Genomic DNA, 22,771 nt, shown 5'->3' on the forward strand with positions numbered 1-22,771 from the left:
TACAGTCTGTGAGGTGTTGGAATTAAGAAAAGGAAAATTGCTATGAAAAGATAGTGAATATTATTAATATCCTGCTCAGAAGGACAGTTCAGAGCCATTCACTCATTTTTAGAAGGTAAAACTCAGGGATTTATATGACATTGTGAAATAAAAACAGTGTTTCAGCTAGTAATATAAATATGACATTTCAAAGCATATTAGATCATTCTTTTCCAAAATTTTAAGTGTTTTACAAATTTTTAGTGTTGATCAGTTTTGAAGTGATCTGATTTTATGTTTTTTGTGCATTTTAACCAGAATGATTGCTAACAGGAAATATCAAAACATACATCCCAATAACACTGTTTCAAATTCTGATTAAAAGTCTACTAGAAGTAAAGTTATCTAACATAGCCACAATAAGTTTAGAAACAGTGTAAAAGGAAAGAGATAGAACTTGGCAGGAAATGGTAGTGCCAGCTGGCTTTGGCAGTGAGGTTTTCTTAAAAAGGTTATACTTTATGTGAAATCATGGCCTCATTCATTTCTCTGGAGCTATGTGAAACCTGGATTTGTCTCTGTTGACATAGAAGTACACCCAGCCAACAAAAGACACTAAGTTGATGCCTTTTGTCTAACCTTTGGAGAGAGGCTGAAATGGATATTGAAATAAAGAAAGAGTAGTGTTCTAGGGGAAAGATAAAAAAAAAATACTTGTGAGGGAAAAAAGGGTGAAAACAAGGCCAAAAAAATTTGTAAAAAATGATGGTGTCCAGATTCCCATCTGGAGTCATCAAGCTGCATGAATTTACATCAGCTAAAACTGTTGCAGAGCACAGAGCATTAGGAGAGAAAGTGCTTATGGACTTGCAAAGCCGACAGTAAGCAAGGTGTACAAGCAGAGAATTGAACAGAGTGAATAAGAACAGTTGAAAAAGAATGTAGGTCCATATGGAAGAAAAGCAGGCAGGTAAGGTTAAAAAGAAATGAAGACTGTAAAGAAGAATATAGGGCAATCTGAAGGTAAGCAAGATACCTTGTTACTGGAACAGTTTTATAATCTGGATTGCATTTCTCCATTTTTGCAATTTTCTTGTTCTTTTACTTGGAATCCAATTTGATGTGTGTTTTCAGCTGGTTTTCCAGCTGTATACAGGGTGGTTGTTAGAAGCACCATGTTCAGAAGGAACCCCACAACTGTCTATCATTCACCACAGAGCATGCTTTAAATAAATGTAACAGCAAGTTCTGGTTCTGGTAAGAAAGTGTTTAAACTGCTTTCAGAAAGCTCTTGATAATGATATTCATTTGTCCTTTCCTGGTGTGAAAAGATAGTGAATCACTGTGAGTACACTGGCATGCCATTCGGGTGCAAACAGACCCAGATGGTCCCTCTGTGTAAGAAGAGATCATGTTGTAATGTTTTCTACCAAACGATGTGAACTTTGAGGGTCTTGGGGTGCAGTGGGGTTGCTCAGCTGTCTACATAAAGGTAGAATGAACAAATTTCATTTTGTGATAAGCCTCATAAGCCTCAACTCTCTCTCTTCATCCTGCCCTCACAGTGAACCTACACAGGTCACCATGCTCTATTCTCGTCAGGGGACGACAGAAACCATTGAGGAGGTAGAAGGGGAGCATGAAGAGGAAGGAGCTCATTCTGCTTCAAGGCAGGATGAAGAGGAGGTGGAAGATTATAGCCTGGGTTCAGAAGGAGCTGCACTTACTCCTGATACTGATGTGCCATTGTACTCCACCGTGGATAGCAATGCAGAAGCTCCACCTTCCTATAGCAAAGCTGTCAGCTTTGAACACCTTCCTTTTGGCTCCCCCGATGACTCAGCTGGTAAGAGTCTCATGATGGTGAGCCCAGATGACAGTCGGACGGACAGACTTAATGATACGATTCTCCCTCCATTGACGCATGAGCTAACGGCTAGTGAGCTGCTTCTGAACAAGTAAGGACCTTTGAGTGGGGAAAATTTTTGGTCCCAGTCTGCCATTGCATTTTTTTTTGTTTGTTTGTTTGTTTTTTCTCTCAGAACTAGTCTATGGTTTTTGATACAGACCTTGTGCTAAGTTTGATTTAAGGGAAGAAGCTCATTTCCTGTGCAGTTGTTCTAATTACAGATTTCTAAAATGATTCAAATTCATGCTGGAACAAATCTCTGCTTTCTCCCCAGATACCATAGCTAATTGTTCCAATTAGCATCAGATTTCTGTACTCCAATAGCCATGGGGTCAAGGGCTTTTCTAAACATACCATGCGGACAGGGCTTCTCTTCTCCAGACAGCTGTGTTTTCAAATAATCTGCTTCCAGAGCTATCTGGGAAAATGTTTCTCTTTTTATTATTTTGGATTACTATAAGGGAAACTCTGACCTTTGGCAGAGTATTTGTTTAAGCCAGTAGTATTTGAAGGCTATGTAGAGAGACCACCTTACTAAGTGCTTTCACAGGGGATAGGATGCTCCCTCTTTGCTCCTCAGACAGTGTGCTCAGTAGTGCCAGTGGGCTCAAATGGTGCCACAGCTCTTCTTGCTCTGCTTTCTGGCCTGACCCAACTGAGGGAGAGTTTCCATGAGTGTAATGACAAAATCTTAAACCACCTTTCAAACTGACTACATCTAGAGAGAGAGAGGCTGTATAGATCTGACATTGTAAATGTAAATGTAAATGTAGTGTCCTTTCTTCTGGCTGTCCATAGTTGTTCTGACTTTCCACCTAGATCTCAGATGAGGGCACTCCTTAGGAAAAGGAAAGAGAATTGAATATATGGAATTTATGTAATAGTTTCTTGCTGCCTTTTCTATTATTTGAGTTAGGTAAGTGGGAAGAGATTGGGCACATATAATGATCAAGAGCATTTATTATGTTCTAATCTTATGTTGTGGGGCTATTCATACCATGCATGTCCTGATGGACCTCTGGATCTTCTCCTAATTCCTGCCTGTGTTAATAAATCAGATATGAATCCAGACAGGGCCACACCAGCATTGTATGATTTACATGAAGTGTGCTGGCTGGGCGACTGTAGGAAAGCTACCAAGTCAATTCTCTGGGTAAATTAAAAAAACAACAGAACAGTGCTTCTAATTATTTTGCTTGAAGTTTTGTGAACTTAGATTCAGGTTATTTTATTATAATACTGAATCCCATTTTTTTTCCTTCATTATACTCGCCAACAGAATCTTATAGTTTTTCAAAAGGAAAAATAGTAGCAATTAGCAAAGCATCTCTTGTGGATTTAATTTTTATTTAATTTATTGCACTGTGCTCCTAACAGGATGTTTCACGATGAAGAGCTAGAGGAATCAGAGAAATTCTACGTTGGTCAGCCTCGAGTCTTGCTTCTTATTTATGCCCTGTACAATACCTTGGTGGCCCGGTCAGAAATGGTGTGCTATTTTGTGATCATTCTTAACCACATGATCTCTGCCTCCATGATAACCCTGGTGCTTCCCATCCTTATATTCCTTTGGGCCATGCTGTCTGTTCCTCGGCCAAGCAAACGCTTCTGGATGACAGCCATTGTCTACACTGAGGTATGTTGATGTTTTTGCAACTCTGTATGTCAAACATAGAAAAGTGAAGTTGTAAGCTTTGCATGGTCTCTTTTCTGGTTTTGATCTCTAGGATCCAGGGGCCTGTGGCCTTTCATATTAGTATAAATATTTTCTAACATCCTTTGCAATTTCTATGGTATAAGAAGGTCTTGTTTGTGTTTTTCTTCACTGCAAAAGGTGACATAGGTGACATCCTTCCTGGCATGTAAAGCAGTTATCACAGAAATGGACCATTTATAATCAGCTACTGTGTAATCGGTAATCAAGCGACAGCCTACACTGCCTGTGGTATCTCAGATACCACTGAGCACTATCTGTTGGTAAATGCTGATTTTAGTCATTGATGAACTTTTTGCTCAGGAAACATAAACTGTTGTTCCTCTGTAGCAATGAATGTTTGCTAATCTTCTTAAAAAGCTGAGAAAATAGTCATATTTGTCTCCTCTTAATGTTATGAGGCTGCCATGCTTAGAAAACACCCCAAGTGTGTTGTGTTTCTGAACAGGTGGCCATCGTCATCAAGTACTTCTTCCAGTTTGGCTTCTTTCCTTGGAATAAATATGTGGATTACACAAAAGATAAACCTTACCATCCACCCAATATCATTGGCATTGAGAAGAAAGAGGGCTATGTGCACTATGATCTTGTTCAGCTCCTTGCTTTATTCTTCCACAGATCCATTTTAAAGGTAAAATGATTTTTTATTTTATATTTAATGTTTTCATTTTATTTTTTTAGTCATTCATGTTATATTCCAACACAACAAATTTGTCGTCCCCCTAGTGAACACTGTGATAAATGTCTACAATAAATATCGTAACATAAATACAAGTTTGAAATGCTCTTCTTTTTCTTCCATTAGTGCCATGGATTGTGGGATGAAGATGAGAAAGGGGACAGCTCCAGTAATAAAGAGGATACTGATGATGAGCTCTCTCTGACAGGAGGCAGGAGAGACTCTTCAGGCTCTATGAAGTCTGTCAATCTTGCAGCATCAGTGGAGTCCATCCATGTCCACTTCCCCGAGCAGCAGACCGCAATCAGGAGGAAGAGCTCTAGCAGTGCATCACAGCTTTCTCACAGATCCAGCTTCTCCTCACACAGATCTAAGAGAGGTAAATGTCATGGCATTTCTGGGATTTGAAGAGCAAATGACCATTTCCCATAGGATCATCCTGCTGAAACATTGTGCTGTTGCTGTGGAGAACACAGAGAGTACCGAATGCTGTTGCTCCTCTGTGAGGAAATAGGATATGAACCAAAATATCTTTTGCATTTGAACACTCTCCAAACCTTCCTAAAGTTCAAATGGAGATCTGTACTTTGTGATTCAGTGTGTTTTTAAAATGACATTACCCAAAAGCTGGGAAAGGAACGTTCAGTGTGGCCCAAATCCAGAATTTCTGGTTCAGTATAATCCCCAGCTAGAGGGAATTCAAAGCACATGTATTTCTCATATCTACATTTAACGGTACTTAAAGTGGAAAAAAAAAATATATTAGGAATATTGAAACAGATTACCTCTTCTGAAAAAGAATGGCTTACTACAGCCTGAATAATGTATATTACCAATTGAGATGACTGAGTCAGAACAATCAAGAATTTGCCTTTGGCACTATTATTCTCATTTTAGTTATTAATCTAGATCCGCTAGTTGTTAAACCTATACTGGATATTGTCAAGATTTTATCGTATCAGAAAAAATTACCATATGGATTTATTTCAAAGTGTCTTTCAAATGTGGGACTCAGCTTTGCGGTAGAATTTTCCAGATATATTACTTTCTAGTTTTTGTATTTAAACTTTGATTTTGAATTAGCTTCTTTCTCTTCTCTTTCCCTCTCCTTTTTCTCAGGAAGTACCAGTACAAGAAACAGCAGTCAGAAAGGAAGCAGCGTATTAAGCATCAAGCAAAAATCTAAGAAAGAGCTTCTTATGGAAAAGTTTCGAGAACAAATGATCAAAGCCAAGGCCTTTACAATTAAAAAGTGAGCAAAGTGAGGAGTTGTGTGGGCTTGGGTGGGAGATTGCAAACAGCTGACTAATGCAGTAAAATGTTTTAAAGAGAGCAGGTTACTGATTCTGTTAATTCAAATGGAAGAATGGATATGTATGCTATTCATTATATTGGTACGCTTTCACCCTAAGTGCCTATGTCCCACCAGCTGAACTTCAGACAAATTAGCAGAGGTTCAGACAGCACTGCAAGGGTGTTTACCTGTCTGATATGTAGCTAAATATCCTGTGTGAACTGATTTGGGTGCCTATGTGTATTTCTACCAAACAAATGCCAATACCATGCTCAAGCAGCAATCAGTGCAAGGAACTGGTGTCTCTATTGACCTGTGAAGAGGCTGTCAGAGAAGTGTATCTTCACAAACATTACTCATATCACCTCCAGACACTCTTTTCTTCAGTGCCAGTTGCAGTGTTGTTAAATTACATTGTGATCATTGTTGTTTTAGGACTCTCCAGGTGTATGTGCCCATCAGACAGTTTTTCTACAATCTTATTCATCCAGACTACAGTGCTGTGACTGATGTGTATGTGCTGATGTTCCTCGCAGATACAGTGGACTTCATCATCATTGTGTTTGGTTTTTGGGCTTTCGGGGTATGTCATAGAGGGCATCTGTATGTAAATTGTCAGTTGGGACCCTTGACCCTTGTGGATGCTAAGTTCCATGTGAATGTCCTCCTTCCTCAACAACTCTGTAACATTTTCCTTTTCAGAAACACTCTGCAGCAGCAGACATCACCTCTTCATTATCAGAGGACCAGGTCCCGGAGGCATTTTTGGTGATGGTACTCATTCAGTTTGGTACCATGGTGGTAGACCGAGCACTGTACCTCAAAAAGACTGTCATGGGAAAGGTCATCTTCCAAGTCATCCTTGTTTTTGGAATACATTTCTGGATGTTCTTTATCTTACCTGGAGTGACAGAAAGGTATAAACCTTATAATTGGACAATATGGGTTGAAAAGTCATGCTCTACTAAGTTATTTGAATGTAAATTTGAGAGGGTTATAGCTAAGCTTTGGAATCATAAACAAATTTCTTAGTCTCATTCTGCCTAAACAGAATGTCAAAATGTCTTTCTACAGCAGTAACTGTGGCCAATGTAGGTTTGAGGAGGTAAGAGCTAGATTATAGAAGTATGCAATGAAATATTCTCAACTTGGGTCAAAAAAATAGCAGGTGAGAGAAAGTTTGCCTGTAACTGACCATTCAGCTGAGACAATGTTTGCCTCTGGTTTGGTTTCCCACTCCCAAGACTGGTTTATGTCTTTTATGAGATAGCTGCTGGATACAAACTGAAGTAACTCAGAGAGCAGTGATCAGAATTTTATTCTTCTCCCCTTCCAGCTATGCCATGCATTCCTCCCTTTACACCCTTCTTTCATATCAGGAACCTTGCTTTTTTGGCTGCACACTGATTTAGAAGACTTAATAGAAAATGTCTCTCTCAGGGTAACCTGTACCTTGTCACTCTCCTGGAATGTGTGAACTAACTATGGATTTGAATCTCCTTAGACTGAAGAAGGTCTAAAGCCCATGTCTCTTCTGAAGAGCAAAATTTCTCTTCCCCTGCTTCTGTCACATGGCTTTGGAGGTGGTGTGGATGTAGTCAGCTGCTGTATGAAATCTTGTATGACTTGTCTGGTCCAATGGGCCTGAAAATCTAACATTTCTTATTGCATGGCTCAAAGCAGTCTGCTCTGCAGAGGGGTTAATGTTTCTTCTCTAGTGTTAACTCCCCTCCTACTTTTGACTTTAAACTTTGCTTTACTCCATTGACTACATAGAGAATTTGGGCCTGTCACTTGGGCACATTTCACTTCGTAAACAGTTAAGTTATTGTAAGGGAAAAACGAAATAGGAGCATAATGTAAGAAAGAAAGAAAGAAAAAGTCTGTTTTCCTCTTAAAAACTGATTGTTTTATTTTTCCTCAGTGCAGTAATAATTGTGCCCCTATTTTAATAAGTGCATTTTTCAAGTGTATCTCTTATCTACTGAGCATTGAAAATTGAGATTAAATTTTTAGCTTGATTTGGGAACTTAAAGGGCAAGAAAATCATTTTGATATTTTTGGTGCCTTCATGAAATATTTATCTCATGTTGTTAATCTCAAACCTGCATCTGAAGCTCCTATGGCCCGTATAAATTAGGCTGACACTTAGAAGCACATGCACATTTCTTAATTGCAATAATTTTGTGAGATATAATTGCAAACAGTGGATAATGTCTGGTTCACAAACCCTGTCCATTGTGCTGTTCCAGCACGTTATTGGGCTGCTGTCAGAAGGGGCAAATGTTCACCAAGATGGTTAGGGGGGTAGAGCATATGATATGTGTGAAGAGGTTGAGTGAATAGCATTAGTTTAGCCTGCAGAACATGATGACTTGTCTTCACTGACCTGTTAAAGAGAGCATTAAGGCGAAATTAAGCTGCTTTCAGAGGTGCAAGAAGCCATATAGGCAAAAAGCCACAAGTTAGAAAAGGGGAATTTATGCTAGATATGATGACAAATCTTTTCACCATGACAGTAGTGCTCCATGGCATTTGACGATTGCTCCATGACTAGAGCAATTTGCACAGACAGGCTGTGGGATCTTCATCTTCAGAGATATTCAAAACTCAGCTGGACAGGTCCCTGAACAATTTGGTGTGATTAGACGTGATTCAAGCAGGGAATGATGCAAAAGATGGTCTTCAGAGGTCGCTCCAACCTAATTCCTTATATGAGTCCGTGAAGTTGGAGGTACCTCCATGAATACAAATTACCATTAAAGCTGCTTAGAGTCAGTGTGGATGTCAACCATCTGAACATTGAAGAGAAACAGTGTCTACCCGGGACTTGCAGGGCATGTGTCATTGTAGAGGCCCCTGTGGTGTAGCTAGGCACCTCTAGTGTCTGGAGGGACAGAGCGCTGCCCCAGAGCCATCACTCGCAGGGAGCCTGTTCCCACTCTCTCGCCGTGACCCTGAGGTGATTACAGATGCTGTTTATAGACTTCCTTCTCCAGATTCTTTCAAACAGTGTGTCACCAATGCAGCAGGGTCAGAGGCCAGAGGTTTTTCACCAGTTCTCAGGAAAGGGAAGCTGCCAGGAGCACAAAACATTTCGAGCTAATTCTGTCATACACAGGTACAATGCTCATCATTTTCCTTTATCTGTCTTTTCCATTACAGGAAATTTAGCCAGAACACTGTTGCCCAGCTCTGGTATTTTGTGAAATGTGTTTATTTTGGCTTATCAGCATATCAGATACGCTGTGGATATCCAACTCGTGTTCTAGGCAACTTCCTCACTAAAAGTTATAACTATGTGAACCTGTTCTTATTTCAAGGGTAAGTCTAGACCTACTGCCCTAGTCCATTCTTCCATGAAATAAGGACCTGTTATCGTGAGATGGCGTTATTCATGACTTCTCTTCACAAGCTTCTGGAAATGAGACAGTAAATCTTTCACACCATACTGCTGTCTGTGCCACATGTCCCCTGTAGTCCAGAAGGGAAAAAAACAATTTCAGGAATGCAAATTGCAGAAAAATCAGTCTCCTATCGTGAATATGGAAGTCTGACTTACCAGTCTGACACTCAGGGCCCTTTTTTAACACCTGTAAGAAATCACTTCTGTGAAAGAGATAGGGGCTACAACATTATGTAATGTTATTTGTTCTATAATCCTAAATAGTAGCAAGGCAACAAATCCTGAACAAGTCATTGGAGCAGGCTTACAGGCTGCAAGTGGAAAGGAGAATAAAGTGAGAGGGAGTACATACGAGAAATAAAATCTTTGCATCAAAAAATGTTTCCTTTGTGTACCTTTTGGAAAATGCTGCACATTTGAAGCTCTTCAGGGTTAGGAATGCTGGTGCAATAACAAACACAGCCTCGCCTCAGAGTGAAAGGTGGCATTAGGGTTGTGTTGTTACCATGATGTTGTGATTAAGCTAGTTCAACGCATATGCATATTTCACAGAACAGATGGAATAGTCTCAGCCTTTTCCCAATATTTTCAGTATGGGTTGTGTCATTCCAGTAGAAAGAGTTACAGAAGAAAGCTTTCTTCACATGAAATATTCTTTGTGACCTGGCCAAGCAGAGAAGTGTGGAACTAGTAAAGGGAATGATGCACTTTGAAAAGCTGCTCTGTGCATGTTGCTTTCTTGTTAGCCCACCTTCTTCTGCTGCTTAATCCTGAGTCATAAAGCCCAATCCTGTATGCAGTTGAGGACTGCCCACCTACTGTAAAGAAACAATGCACCACTTGGTGTAAGGAGGCATAAAATGAAGTCCCACCATTCTGCGGACAGGCCAGGCTATGTTCTTCTATGCCTTCAGATCAGAGGAATTTGGGTGTACAGGGAATTCTGTTTTGTACTATTCCATCAGTGGCTCATGTACAATTGCTAGGTGTAATGATGCAAAAGCATGTTTATAGCCTCACAGGGGGCCCTAGAGGAACATGAGCTGTGGCAAAAGATATCACCCTCAAAACATCAGTATTAGTCATACAGTCTCAGGATATGATTGCATTGTATTTGTAAAAATTCCAGTTAAACTGTCTTTAAATACTGGTTTATTTCTCCCTTTTGTGATATATACAGTTACTGTGCTCATTAAATGTGATCCCTCCACTTCTGACTAATCATCAGTTGTGCTCTCCCTTCAGATTCCGCCTGGTTCCATTTTTGACCGAGCTGAGAGCAGTAATGGACTGGGTTTGGACTGATACCACTCTCAGTCTTTCCAGCTGGATCTGTGTTGAAGATATCTATGCTCATATATTCATCCTGAAGTGCTGGCGAGAATCAGAAAAAGTAAGGAAGCCCCATATGAGTGATCCAGGCCTCTCTCCCCTGTGCCGAAATGAAGAAAAGTAATCATGAGTCCCTAAATAACTGGGAAATCCACCATAAAGCCAGTTTGTTAGAAGATACACCTGGTGTTCATGTTCAGAAATATTCAGACTATTGGGTACTTTAAGTTAGTTGGCAGTCACCACAAGTGAAATTTCAAATGGTTTCTCCTTTACGCCTGATTTTTCCACCATTAACGTGAATTCCACAAACATGTGGCTGCTAGTTTAATTGCATGCCTGAATTTCAAGACAGGGATTGAAAGGCCTCATATTCACAGACTCACATTGTGCATAACAACTAAATGAGTAACTCGCAGTAGCAGGGAAACTGTAGCTCTAAAGAAAGGTCAGGACAAGGCAGAGCTCACACCTCCGTCATGTAGGTCCCAGGGATGCTTGTTTCATGTAACTGCAGAGGGAACTCATCTGGCTCCTTTGTCTTGAGAGAGGATCCACACATCCAAAAAGACTGCAAAGAAACAGACAAAACCACCATTTGTGTGACTGAAGTTTCAGCCTCTTTAATTCATTTAAGCTTCAGTTCAAATTAAACTTGCAAATTCTGGATTCCTTATAAGCACTATAAAGATTGCAACCATATGCTTGCTTATTTGCCAATTTGAAAAAGAAATTAAGCATTCTTTTAAGAGTGACCCAACCAGTCAGAAATTGTACATCTGCAATGAAATGGCTGTATTTTCAAGTGTTACTGACGTACTACTACTTTTATTATAATCCTGTCTCTTAATGGCACTTACTTTCCAAGTATGTCAGTTAGATTAACTTAGAGCTGAAGTGCACACAGATCTTGTATGTAGGCTTTTTGGGTTTGACTTAACATTTCTGCTGTGAATGGAGTGTCATCAGAGGCTTCGGGAGTCAGAGAAATAATAACCCAGATCTGCTTTGACTGTCCATTGTACTGCATTTTTTCACCTTCCAACAGGATCACTCTGCGTAATATGTAGCGTAGATCTAATGTAGGAAGACTTCCAAGTCTGAGCATGCATGTGTGTGCCAGTGCCATGTAGTAAAATCACTACCGATAACTTTATGGGTGTTGTTCAAGGTACTTTAGTTCTCTCTGTCTCTCACTCACATTGAGTGATATGCCTAAGTACTTTGGCTCTTAGAGTCTCTGAGCTGTTGTGTAACAGCATTAAAGGTGCCTGAACTAATCTCATACAGACAAATAATGTGCCCCTGGTGATCTTGATATGATATTTTAATGAAAACAGTATTTTGTAGTGCAAGACAAATGATTTGATACAATGCTTTTGAAAAGTAGCTAATTTGTTTTAAATATAGCATTGTATTACAAATTTAATATTCTCCTAGGGCTTTATGGATTCGTGTTGTAAAGCAAGAACAATTTCCTGAAAGCCAGATTCCTGGCATGTGTCTGAGGTGCAGTGCAATTCACTGCATCTTGATTTTGCACATGCAGTACGCAGTGTGTGGAAGGCAGGATCCTAAAACACTGTAGCATTAAGTCCTATAACAAAACATTACAGTGATGGTAAGACATTTTACAGGATGGGTACTCTTCTATTAAAGTATTCAGTCATGAGGTCAATAACAGAGGGAATTATGGGCAAGGGGAAACAATGTGTTGTGTAACTTGCTTTGTAAAGAGAAGGATAAAAGCAAGATCATTTTTGCTCTCAGAAGCTAAGAAATGGAAGGATGTCACATCCACACTGTCAAGATTTTAGGGACAGCAGCAAAGCTTGAGGCACTGTTTAAATGCAGTTGGTGTGGCAATTACCCGTTTTTTCCCTTCTTAATGGCCATAAAGAATAAAAAACAGAGAGGTTTACAATATTTTTCACACCAGACACACACTTGACATGGGTTCTTCTGGCACTGTTCTCTGGAGTTGCCAGAAATTCATTGCTTGTGCAGGTTTGGCTGAAAATCTCAACATAACTGACTTGATAATGGGTAACAGATGACAACAGAAAATTGGAATCCTTAAGATCAGTATTCATTCACTCATCAAATCATACCAAGTGTTCCACTGATAGAAGAGACATTACCATGTTGCTGTTTGCTTTTGCAGAGATATCCCCAGCCAAGAGGCCAGAAGAAAAAGAAAGTTGTGAAGTATGGAATGGGTGGCATGATTATCGTCTTGCTGATTTGTATTGTCTGGTTCCCACTGCTCTTCATGTCTTTAATCAAATCTGTTGCAGGCATCACGAACAAGCCTCTAGATGTATCAATCACAATAACTCTAGGAGGTTATCAGGTAAAAAAGAAGACAGGCTAAAAGAAATCTCTGGTTTTGCACTGTATTTCCTTGTGCTCTTTCTTATTCCGTGCATTAAATTTTCTGACTGAAACTCTCCTGGCTTATGCAAAAATCCGACAAACTCCCACAAGTGATCCCCTTTGGCTTAAAAACATGTTTGTTCATCACTGATGTAAAATATTACCTTCACTTGCCAGTTAAAAACAGAACCTGCTGGCAGTTTAATCTGAATAAATTATCCTACATCAGGAAAACTCAGGTAACTGATTACAGGTCCCCTTGGTAAATGTGATATAATTAATTGGAGGTAGCTTGCTTCTTAGTGGAATAATTTCATAGTCTTCTTCTGTTGAAATGAGTACCATAATTGTCTTGGACTGTGAAGTACAGGATGCTGTACTGTGTACGTAGCAAATGATGTGAAGCAAATGTGACAAGTGTGTGTTCTTTTGTTTCCCAGCCTATTTTTACAATGAGTGCTCAACAGAATCAGCTCAAGAATTTGAATCAGACTGATTTCAATGCGTTTCTGGGAAGCTATAGGGGTAACACTGTAAGTGAAATGTAGACTACCTCATTACTTAAAAATGTATGCATGTTTCCATGGAGGCTATTTGTGAGTTTTGTTTATGTAGTCAAGTGGTCAGCAGCACTGCTATCATTTGGAAGATGTGTCCATAAAGGGAGTTTGCACTAGTAAAGGTTTGAACAGATCATTTGTCAAGACAGGGCTGGGATATAAAGTGAAAAGTTACCATTAATTAAAGCATCTTTGCACAAAATCATGGAAGACAGACAGAAACTGCAGTTGTCCTGTCATCTGAATAGAAACCTTCCCTCTAAAGGACACAAAGCTTCAGGAGGTGTGGTGCTGTTGGTGTAGTGCCAAAACAAATGTGTTCTGGAGACACAACACTGTTAGCACTTTTGAGCCCCATGCTCCTTCCTGTAGCACATGTGGCTTTCACCTCCCAGTGAGGAGACATGGTGCTGTCAAAAGAAAGTGTGTATGGCCTAGAAAAGTGTTGATATTAAAATGCCTAGTTTAAACATAGTCTCAATATTTCATGGTGCACTATGCACAAAGTTATCATTATTTTATATAGAAAAAAAAAGACTAGTATTTAGCAGAAACTGTTGCATTACTAAAATAATCAGATTTTGATCAGATACTACTTTAAAGAAGTACTTCCTTCTAACCCGTTCAAGAATTAACACCTTTTAATATTAGATGCTACCAAATAGCCTGGGTATTATAACAGTAATATTGCAGTCTTGATACACTTTGAAAGTTAAGGGTTTCAAGTTGCCTTAACACTTGCAGACATTTTTCTATGCTGAAAGATGCTTGACAAAAGAAAAAGTACAATTTTAATAAAAATATGAAAACTAATAAGAGGTGGCAGGTGACTTGTGCCCCCTGAGTATTACCAGAATTTCTGAAAGCGTCTGCCATCCCACAGTGGCCAGGCTTGGTATATCACTCACGCAGTGACCTATATTTTGTGGTGACAACTGATACTGTTTGGAGTTTCAGTGAAGCTGTCAGAGGTACCAGCCAAAACTGGTGTGAACTGAGAATTGCTTGGCCTATTGTATCCAGGCATATAAATGGAGTTATTAGAAACTAAAGAAAACAAGATTAAATATACTTTACAGAGTTTACCTGATGAACTTTCAAACCCATTTTGGCTGACTTGACCATCATACTTTTATTCTTTGAACAGCTAGGCCATTTTTGGTTTGCCTTCTTGGGTTGGTTACGCTTAGTCTATTCCTGTCCCCATCTAAAGCCCCAGCTGATACCTAACAAAACAATCAGTGTAAAACAATGCATTTCTGATTAATTGAACATTTGCAATTCTGCCTGATCAGGAAATGTGGTTGTGAGTCTTGTGAACATCACAACATTGAAAGATTCTTTTCCTCTTCTGCAACTACAGGCTGCTTTGCAGTTTCTAGAGGGCTATGGAAAAGAAGATATAACTCTTGCAGATCTAGAAGGGAATTCAAACTCCTTGTGGACCATCAGCCCTCCCAGTAGAGAGAAAATGATACAGGGACTGCTGGATTTTTCAGCTGAGTTCACTGTAGTTCTTTCATGGAGCATTCAAAGGTAATTAATATGACAGCTATAAAATTTATGGATCATTTGCCAAGCTTTTGTTGAGCAGAACAGTTGAACACTTCCACACTACATTTTTTGGTTTAGTTTTTCAGTTCATTCTATTGTAATGCAAACCAAAAGAAAAATATGTGGGAGTGAGAAAGGTAGAGAGTGGTGACTTTTGTTACACAGGAAAACTTTTGTTGCCTTTTTTTCTCAAGAAATAAATAGAGAAATGGAGCTACTTCCAAGTAGATCATTTAAAAAGGCAGGGTGGAGTTTTCAATAGGACCTGAGTGGGAGGAGGGAAAAGTAAGAAAACGTAAGTCACTTTTAGATGGAGATGTTCAAATAAACTTTGCTTCAGACAACAACATTGTTAGTGTTTTGGGGAACTGAAGACATAGACATAATTAAGGCAGAAAACTGACAAGGAAATAGAAACACTCTCTTTTTAAGGGAATCTCAAACTTACACAAAGCTATATTTTAAATATACATATACTTGGAGCCATTGTTCTGCCACTCGGCACAGATCCACTTTTTGAGACTTTTGACCATTTACTTGTGGTGACTTGGCCTGAGTGAAATACTGCTTTACAATGAAGTTTTTGCAAGAGCCAGCCTAGAAAGTACTTTAGCTGGATACATGCTGAAACACACCAAGTCACCAGGATGGCTTCTTGGCTACTGCCTGCCACCTGAGACTGGGCTAAATTGGAAATGAACTGCTATTGCAGCCCCTTTATCTACATGGTTTTTTGGAAGTAGACACTTGGTTATTATAGCAATCCCCAGCAAAAGACCATGCACAAGAAGCAGGTCAGCTGAATCACTGTGGGAGCTCTGAACATGCTGGGTCAGTCCTGACACAGTCAAAAATAGGTTTGTAATGAATCTGCACTCTTTATTCAACTTTATTTGACCCCCCCCCCCCCATTTTCCTGGAAGTATACAATATTAAGCCAGTGAATTACATCCCCCATTCATTTCTGAACCTTAAATTAATTTTTAATGCCTCTACTCAGTTTGCCAGTATACTTACCTAACTATGAACATTCATACACTGGCTTTCAAAAAGACCTTTTTCACCCTCAAATTCTACCCTGTGGATTATATTGCAACCATGAATGACTGAAAGCGGTAAAGGCTTACCACGGGGTCCTTCCACTTTTTCTCTGTAACAAGAAACTGCTGTCTTTCACCCAGGCCAGTAGACCACAAGCAGCTGTAAAACGAGCCTCCTGTATCCCTCAGGCAGCATATATGCTTTCTGCCCTTGCACATCATTTGCTGGGAGAACTTCTCTGCAGCCCCCAGCAGCCCAGAGGTTGCCTCACCCAGCTGCTGCATCTTAACCTCAAGGCACAACACAAGACGTGGTGCAAAAGCTAATCCTGGTCCAGCTGTGTTCTGCAGCTGGCATGGGGGTCCTGTCAGCCTGTTAGACACACATTTCTGCTGGGCCAAGGTGGGGTTTCAGGAACCTGCAGCTGACTGCTGAATCCTCAGTGCCCCTGGGACAGGATGTATATAGACTGGCAGTCCTGTTGCCTGAAGTCTGAGCAGGCATCCTCCCTCCCCTATTCTGGTTTGACTGACATAATGAGCAAAATAACATCAGTCTGTCACCATTAATGAACGCAAAAGAATAGATAGAAAAAAAAAAAGAAAAAAAAAAACACCTTTAAGACTGCTATGTGTCCTCTGGGACACATAAGCACCATCTTGGGTACAGGTAGCATGATGCTTGCTGTTTAGCAAAGATTGGGATGGACAGGATCAATGTTGTTAGACTGGTTAGACAACCAACTCTAGAGTTCAGCGAACACAGATTTAGGCTCTGCTCTTACTGTAAGATGACTGTGTGTCTCCCTTTTACTTAAACAGAAATCTCACTCTTGGTGCCAAAGCAGAAATAGCATCAGATAAACTTACCTTTGGCCTACCAGAGAAAACCAGAAGAGACATTGCTACAATGATGTCTGGGAAGCAATTGGAAAAGGTGTAAGTTATTTTCTTTGCCTATTTATATGCAAACCTTCTGTTTTAATCCTAGTATCTTAAGGAGGTGAGGCTTGTACAAACATACCGTTTGTCTGCCCATCTATCCACCTCTAAAACTTTGAAGCCTTGCTCACAGAGCCCAAAAGCATTGAAGTCACAGAATAATAACATTGCTTTAAAGGTAAAGGGGTGGGTTTGTTTGTTTGTTTGTTTGTTTGTTTTGGTAATAAATTTAGACTGAGAAGACTGCGAATACTGGAACATCACCAACAAGCATGGTGAAGCTATTAGTTGATTTTCTTTGATTTATTGGATAAGCACAGTTTATTGCAGCATATTCATAGTTAAACTCTCCTCTGAGTTACTTGAGTTCAACTTGATTTGAGGAAGTTATATTGATTAATTTTTCGTTCTAAATAACCATCCAGACAGTATTTCTCTTTGTCATTCTTGAATGGTACTAGATTGGCAAGGAAGTGTTAAATCACTCTAGTCAAAGGGTAACGTCTGCAGTCATTTCTGACATCAGATCTTTTCCTGTAATGGAAATTCGCAAGGCAGTAAGAGCATTCTCTTCATCTGAATATTAAACATTATTGTATAGATGTAGCCTTATAGCATTAACAGCAGTGATGCCTCCTTTCAAGTTTGAGAGGAGTCTGGCTCTTCCTCGTGGTCACTGGGAATTACTTTACAGCAGTAGTCTCTAAATATTGTTAGGCCAACACATTGTCCCTGAAGGCTGCCTGATCTAATTTGTGGCCACAAGACTTGAAAAGTTAAAGCCGAGGTCAACTGGGAGAATGAAAACTCTGACTGGTTCATATCTCTTAGTAGGTGGAAATCAGATGTCTTTTCTGTAGCACAGCTATTTTTCTGCACCCACGCACACTTGTACATCCGAACAGACTGCTGTTCCACATCTGATCATTGCATTTAAAGAATATTTTGTGCTTCTTTTATTTTTTTACCCTGTGAGGATACAGAAATATTTCCTAGGGTGATTTCCTAGAGTAGCGTCAAGGAGGGTAGATTTTCCTCCTTTGTGGGAAGATGTAATCCATCTGTAATTCTCTCTTTGCAGGGAGCAAACAGCAGCACAGAAGATAGAGCTGTATTTGCCCATGTTGCAATAATATTGTTGATTTAATCATTTTTAACTTTGTCGTAAAGGAAAAATGTTTGTGGCAGCTAGTAGACATTCGACAACCTCAGCAGGAGCTTTCTGCCACCACCTCTGCTGGGACAACTTAGCTGCTGAGCTTTTACCTATCCGCTGGGCCTGCTGGAGCAGTCGTGAAGGACTTAAAATTGGCCACCTCTGTTCTTCCACAGCCTAGCATATGCAATGTAGCAGTATCAGAGGACTTCCCTGAGAGCTCCCCTTTCCTAGAATTTTTCACTCACATGAGGGAAAAGTTAGGACAACATCTATGCTTTTAATTACATTTCTCGCTCTCAGGATGCTGGTAATTTATCCTATTTAAGGTACTTTAATTTTGAGTCCAATGGAAGAACTTCCACAAACATCTTTCTTTTTACATTTGAAATCCTCCAGATAATACAAACTGTGAAAATATTTCACAATAAAAGATTCTGGGAAGAATTTTCACTCTTTTCAGATGTTATTATTTAAACATCTTTTAATTCTGAAGTAATAAATGTTCTCACTACATATTTTTCAAGCTTGTTTACTACCGGTGATGTGTTGCCATTCCTTGTGCTGCTAATGCAGCTGACTATAAAAGCAGCTTTGTTAAAAACGTGAACAAAATATAAATCCTACATTCCTTGCAAACACACATGCCCCAGGTGTGTGGGATTCATGGCATGTGAAAGGGGACATTATGGATGGAGCTCCCTGCTGAAGCACTGACAGAACATAGTTAATAAATCCAGCTAACTTTCAGATGTGACATCTGAACACTATAAAATCATAGTTTAAGCCAAGAATTACTGGGAACTGTGTATAGCTCTGTTAGGTATTTCTAAATTATTTTAGAGGTATAAAAATATGAAATATTTGCTTTCTCATTTTTTCCAGAACATTAGAGACAGTGTATCCATACTACATCAAGGCTCCTAGTGATTCTCTGGCAAAACCCATAAAGCAGCTATTGACAGGTATGTATCCAGGCCATGGAAAACAGAGCACAGTTGAAAGAAGTGCAATGCAGTGCTCAAACCTGCACATTTGCTGAACTGTTATGGGGCACCTCAAGCTGAAATACTCTTGCAGTCATTTCTACCTGGTGCCTACAAGGTTGGGGAGACATGAGGTAATAGAGTTCAAGGCAGAAAATGCATCTGGATGTACTTAGCTTTGTATTTAACAGTAAGGACTCTATGGATTAAAAGTCCAGCTCTTCAAGTCTGCTTTCAGAAATTGCTTTCCCTTGTTTCCTGAGAAACTGATGACAAGTTTCACTTCTCTGCGTCTCTTTAATACTTTACCACAAATAGTAGTGCTGTGTGTTTGCAAATGTAGCTCCTCTACTTGAAAAATGATTTTTTTAATCTATTCCTTCCTTATTGGCTCCAAAGAATCCAATTTAGATATAAATAGGGAATTTCAAAGTTCCAAATCAGAATGTGTATAAATACTCATAGACATATATAGTACATACACGTGTACATATGCACATATGAAAAACTTGTTGGGTTGGAAGAGTAGGAACAAGTCTGTACCTAAGAATACTTTGCTCAGCAGAAGTTAAATTTGGCACTCAGGCCTTTTCTTGACCATTGTGTAGTCCATTACAGTTCAAGGTTGAGTGAGCATGTTTATATTAAGTGGGAAAAATAATTCTTGAGAGTGAATCTAGCTTTATGTGTTACCAGTACTTCACTGTCATTAGTCAATTTCTGTCCGAAAAAAACACTCTTAATTTGGGATTCTTCTAAAGGACTTTAATGTCTACACTGCTAATGTAGGGTCCCCAGAAATCAGGAGGGCCAGGGTTCAGCTCCTGTCTGTGTGATCATTATGCATAATAGAACAGTATGCTTTTCTTGATATAAAAGAATAATATATTTTATACCCAAAAGTAATGATTTGCAGTGGTAGTGTCACTCGGATATGCAGACCCTAACCACTATACCTCCAAGCGTTTCTTAGGCCAGAAATGTAAACATGCTGCCTGTCGTTGACTCTACAGCTTGAAAATACTTGAATGATCTGTCAGTTGTACAGAAGGAAATGTAGGTGATGTGAAACATTTTATTTATTTAATTTAGGGAAGGAAAACCATAGCAGTCTCGATAGATACAGTACTTTTGTACAGAAATCTGTAAAATTGGTTTTAAGAGAGTTATAACAAACATTTACTCCTACATTGCTCAGTCATTTTATCATGCAAGTTGTTAAAGTATCTGACTGGAATCATTTTAACTTCTGTAGGTTTTGGTAATATATATTAACATTTCCGGTGTTTTTTTTTTTCGTTTTTTTTTTTTTTTTTCAATAGACTGCAGATGGGAAAACATTACGGTTTCCCTAGTCAAAAATGTGTCTGATGAGGGAGTTCGTGAGTGGTGGGTTTTGAATCAGCTTGGGAAAAGATACAAAACATCTGAAGAGAGTCTTGAACTCTTCATATTCAGTGATAAAGTCAGTCCACCAAGCCTTGGATTCTTGGCTGGCTATGGGTAAGAAGGAATCTTTATGTACAATTAAAATAGTGTAGATATGATAGAAGTAGAGGTGACTTCATTTGCTTTTGAGGGTATATGTTATTTCTTCTTTGCTGTTGTAATGTTTAAACCTCCAGAAATGGGCTTCTGTGGGAGTTACAAATTTACATCTATTACTGTTACCTATAAAAGGCTTCATATTTTTAAAGAAATGATGTACACCTTGATATCTTCTCTCCAGTGGGGGAAAAAAAAAAAGGCAGAAGAAGCACCCTTCACACCAATTTCCTATTAGAATAAAGTCATTCAAATGATACTAGTTTAACTACAAGTCAAGTTCTGCCAAAACTCTGACCAGTTTCAGCAACCGTCCCAATCTCATGCATGTGGCCAGGACTCTGGGTGTGAAGCAGTTATGAAATACAACTTCACAGACAGAGGAAATCATGAGACTGTACCTCCCTGAGAGATATGCCTTGCTAGCATCATTTTGGAGGACTCCTCATTGGAGATTTATCATGGGAGGTCAGATAAGCATTAGTCTGTCACCACCTACATGTACTTTAATAAAAAATGTTAGGTGTGAAATCTGGCAAATTACTTCCATTTAGTAGTCAGAAATTGTGATATTTCCCTCTGTGGCTTCCAAGCTGTAGCAGACAGGACATGAGACCATCATCATCAATGACTGAGGCTAAATCACTTAAGGCAGCAGCCTCAGCAGTGTATGTTCACAGATTTCTATAGTGTTTGAAGAGACCTTATTTTCCTTCATCCTACAGCACAGCAGAAACAGAACCCTAATTATAAATTAATGTTCACTCTGCTGGTAGACTGCAATTAGCCATATAGATGAGCTCCCTCTCACTTGACTGACCCTTTTTCAAGGCATGGTTTGAACTCTTTCCATTCTTACTTTTCAGCATCATGGGACTATACGCATCAGTTGTCCTGGTGATAGGAAAGTTCGTCCGTGAATTTTTCAGCGGGATCTCTCACTCTATCATGTTTGAGGAGCTACCCAATGTAGACCGAATCTTGAAGCTGTGTACTGACATTTTCTTAGTACGAGAGACTGGAGAACTGGAACTAGAAGAAGACCTGTATGCCAAACTAATATTCCTGTATCGCTCACCAGAGACAATGATCAAGTGGACTAGGGAAAAAACTAATTGATCTCTTTGGTGTCACACTGCGAATCAAGTTGATTTCATCTGAATTTTAAAGAAAAAAAGCACAATATTCTCTTAAGAGCTAAGCCTTTTATAGTTAGGTAGCGATGATTTTTCACTGAAGGAGTCCTGGAAGCTACGGCCTTAGGAATCCGTGCTGCCTTTCAAATTAAGGATCGACAGTGAAGAAAGTTGGATGATTTGCTGTTTTTAATGTGCCACTCCTCTACAATCTGGGGACTGCTTTGTAATTTAATCAGCAAAAAGTTTGCATCTGTGTCTGGCTAATTTAATTTTCCAGACAATAATTATTACCCTCAAAGAGAAAAGAAAGGAGTGAACCCACAGATGACTCCAGTGTAACTTCCTAACCTTTTCTGGAGCCATGTAGATTGGATTGTGCAATATGCTGTTGTACATCACTGACTTTCAAGCTACAGTAATGGGACGCTGACTAGCCTTCAGGACACCCAAGACCCAGAGCCCCAGTGGGAACTGAAGACATTCTAGCCATACCCATTTGTAGAAAAGCAGAGGTTTTGATGTACAAAGGACACTGTGGACAAACCTCTGTTAGCAAAAAGAATACAAGTAACAATCTCTTTAAATGCCTTATTTTATTTGTACAGTCACAGAAAACATTTCCACCAAACGTCAATGACTTTTCTCAGGAAAAAAAAAAAAAAAAGCAACTGAAACTTGACACTTCGTCAAGGGTAACTAGTGGCTAGAATAATTATGGTGAAATATTGGGATGTTCTGCTGGGCCATTTTCTTCAAAGTTACCGCTTTCCATTAGATGAGAAAAGAAGGTGAATTCAATGACCTAAGGAGCTACTTCATTTCTTATAACCCTTTAAAGACTGAATAGTGTGTGCTTCTCTCTGCTTCCCATGACATGCTTTTTCCCATTTCAATGATTTAAGGCAACCATTGTTTTGCTGTTAGCCAATATTCTTCTTCCAGTGTTTCAGGTATACAAAAATGTTTACATATTCCAAGTCACATTTTTACATCCAAGACGGGTTTTTTTTTAAGTTCCCAAATGTAGACATACATATGAGCTTGGAAAATGGCCTTTTTTCTTAAATTACTATTATTAGTGACACAAATGGCTCATTAAAGATCATTGTAGCATGAAAATTTACATTTGCAATGTAGGTTTCATTCCATGTTAAAAAAAA

General features: G+C 39.3%; 1 protein-coding gene across 1 annotated transcript in view; it reads left to right on the forward strand.

Moving 5' to 3' along the window:
* Positions 1-21,591, forward strand: part of PIEZO2 (piezo type mechanosensitive ion channel component 2) — a 334,423-nt gene extending 312,832 nt beyond the window's left edge. Inside the window, exons 41-56 of the mRNA XM_050708773.1 lie at positions 1,545-1,937; positions 3,266-3,524; positions 4,051-4,233; positions 4,408-4,660; positions 5,401-5,533; positions 6,011-6,158; positions 6,278-6,492; positions 8,741-8,899; positions 10,227-10,374; positions 12,478-12,666; positions 13,130-13,222; positions 14,613-14,785; positions 16,666-16,782; positions 18,827-18,906; positions 20,250-20,430; positions 21,339-21,591. Coding sequence (XP_050564730.1) covers positions 1,545-1,937; positions 3,266-3,524; positions 4,051-4,233; positions 4,408-4,660; positions 5,401-5,533; positions 6,011-6,158; positions 6,278-6,492; positions 8,741-8,899; positions 10,227-10,374; positions 12,478-12,666; positions 13,130-13,222; positions 14,613-14,785; positions 16,666-16,782; positions 18,827-18,906; positions 20,250-20,430; positions 21,339-21,591 — 2,977 coding nt within the window. The remainder of the gene's footprint in view (positions 1-1,544; positions 1,938-3,265; positions 3,525-4,050; positions 4,234-4,407; positions 4,661-5,400; positions 5,534-6,010; positions 6,159-6,277; positions 6,493-8,740; positions 8,900-10,226; positions 10,375-12,477; positions 12,667-13,129; positions 13,223-14,612; positions 14,786-16,665; positions 16,783-18,826; positions 18,907-20,249; positions 20,431-21,338) is intronic.
* Positions 21,592-22,771: the final 1,180 nt, after the last annotated feature.

The sequence above is a fragment of the Cygnus atratus genome, chromosome 2 (genome assembly GCF_013377495.2).
Source record: "Cygnus atratus isolate AKBS03 ecotype Queensland, Australia chromosome 2, CAtr_DNAZoo_HiC_assembly, whole genome shotgun sequence".
In the NCBI taxonomy this organism is placed as follows: domain Eukaryota; kingdom Metazoa; phylum Chordata; class Aves; order Anseriformes; family Anatidae; genus Cygnus; species Cygnus atratus.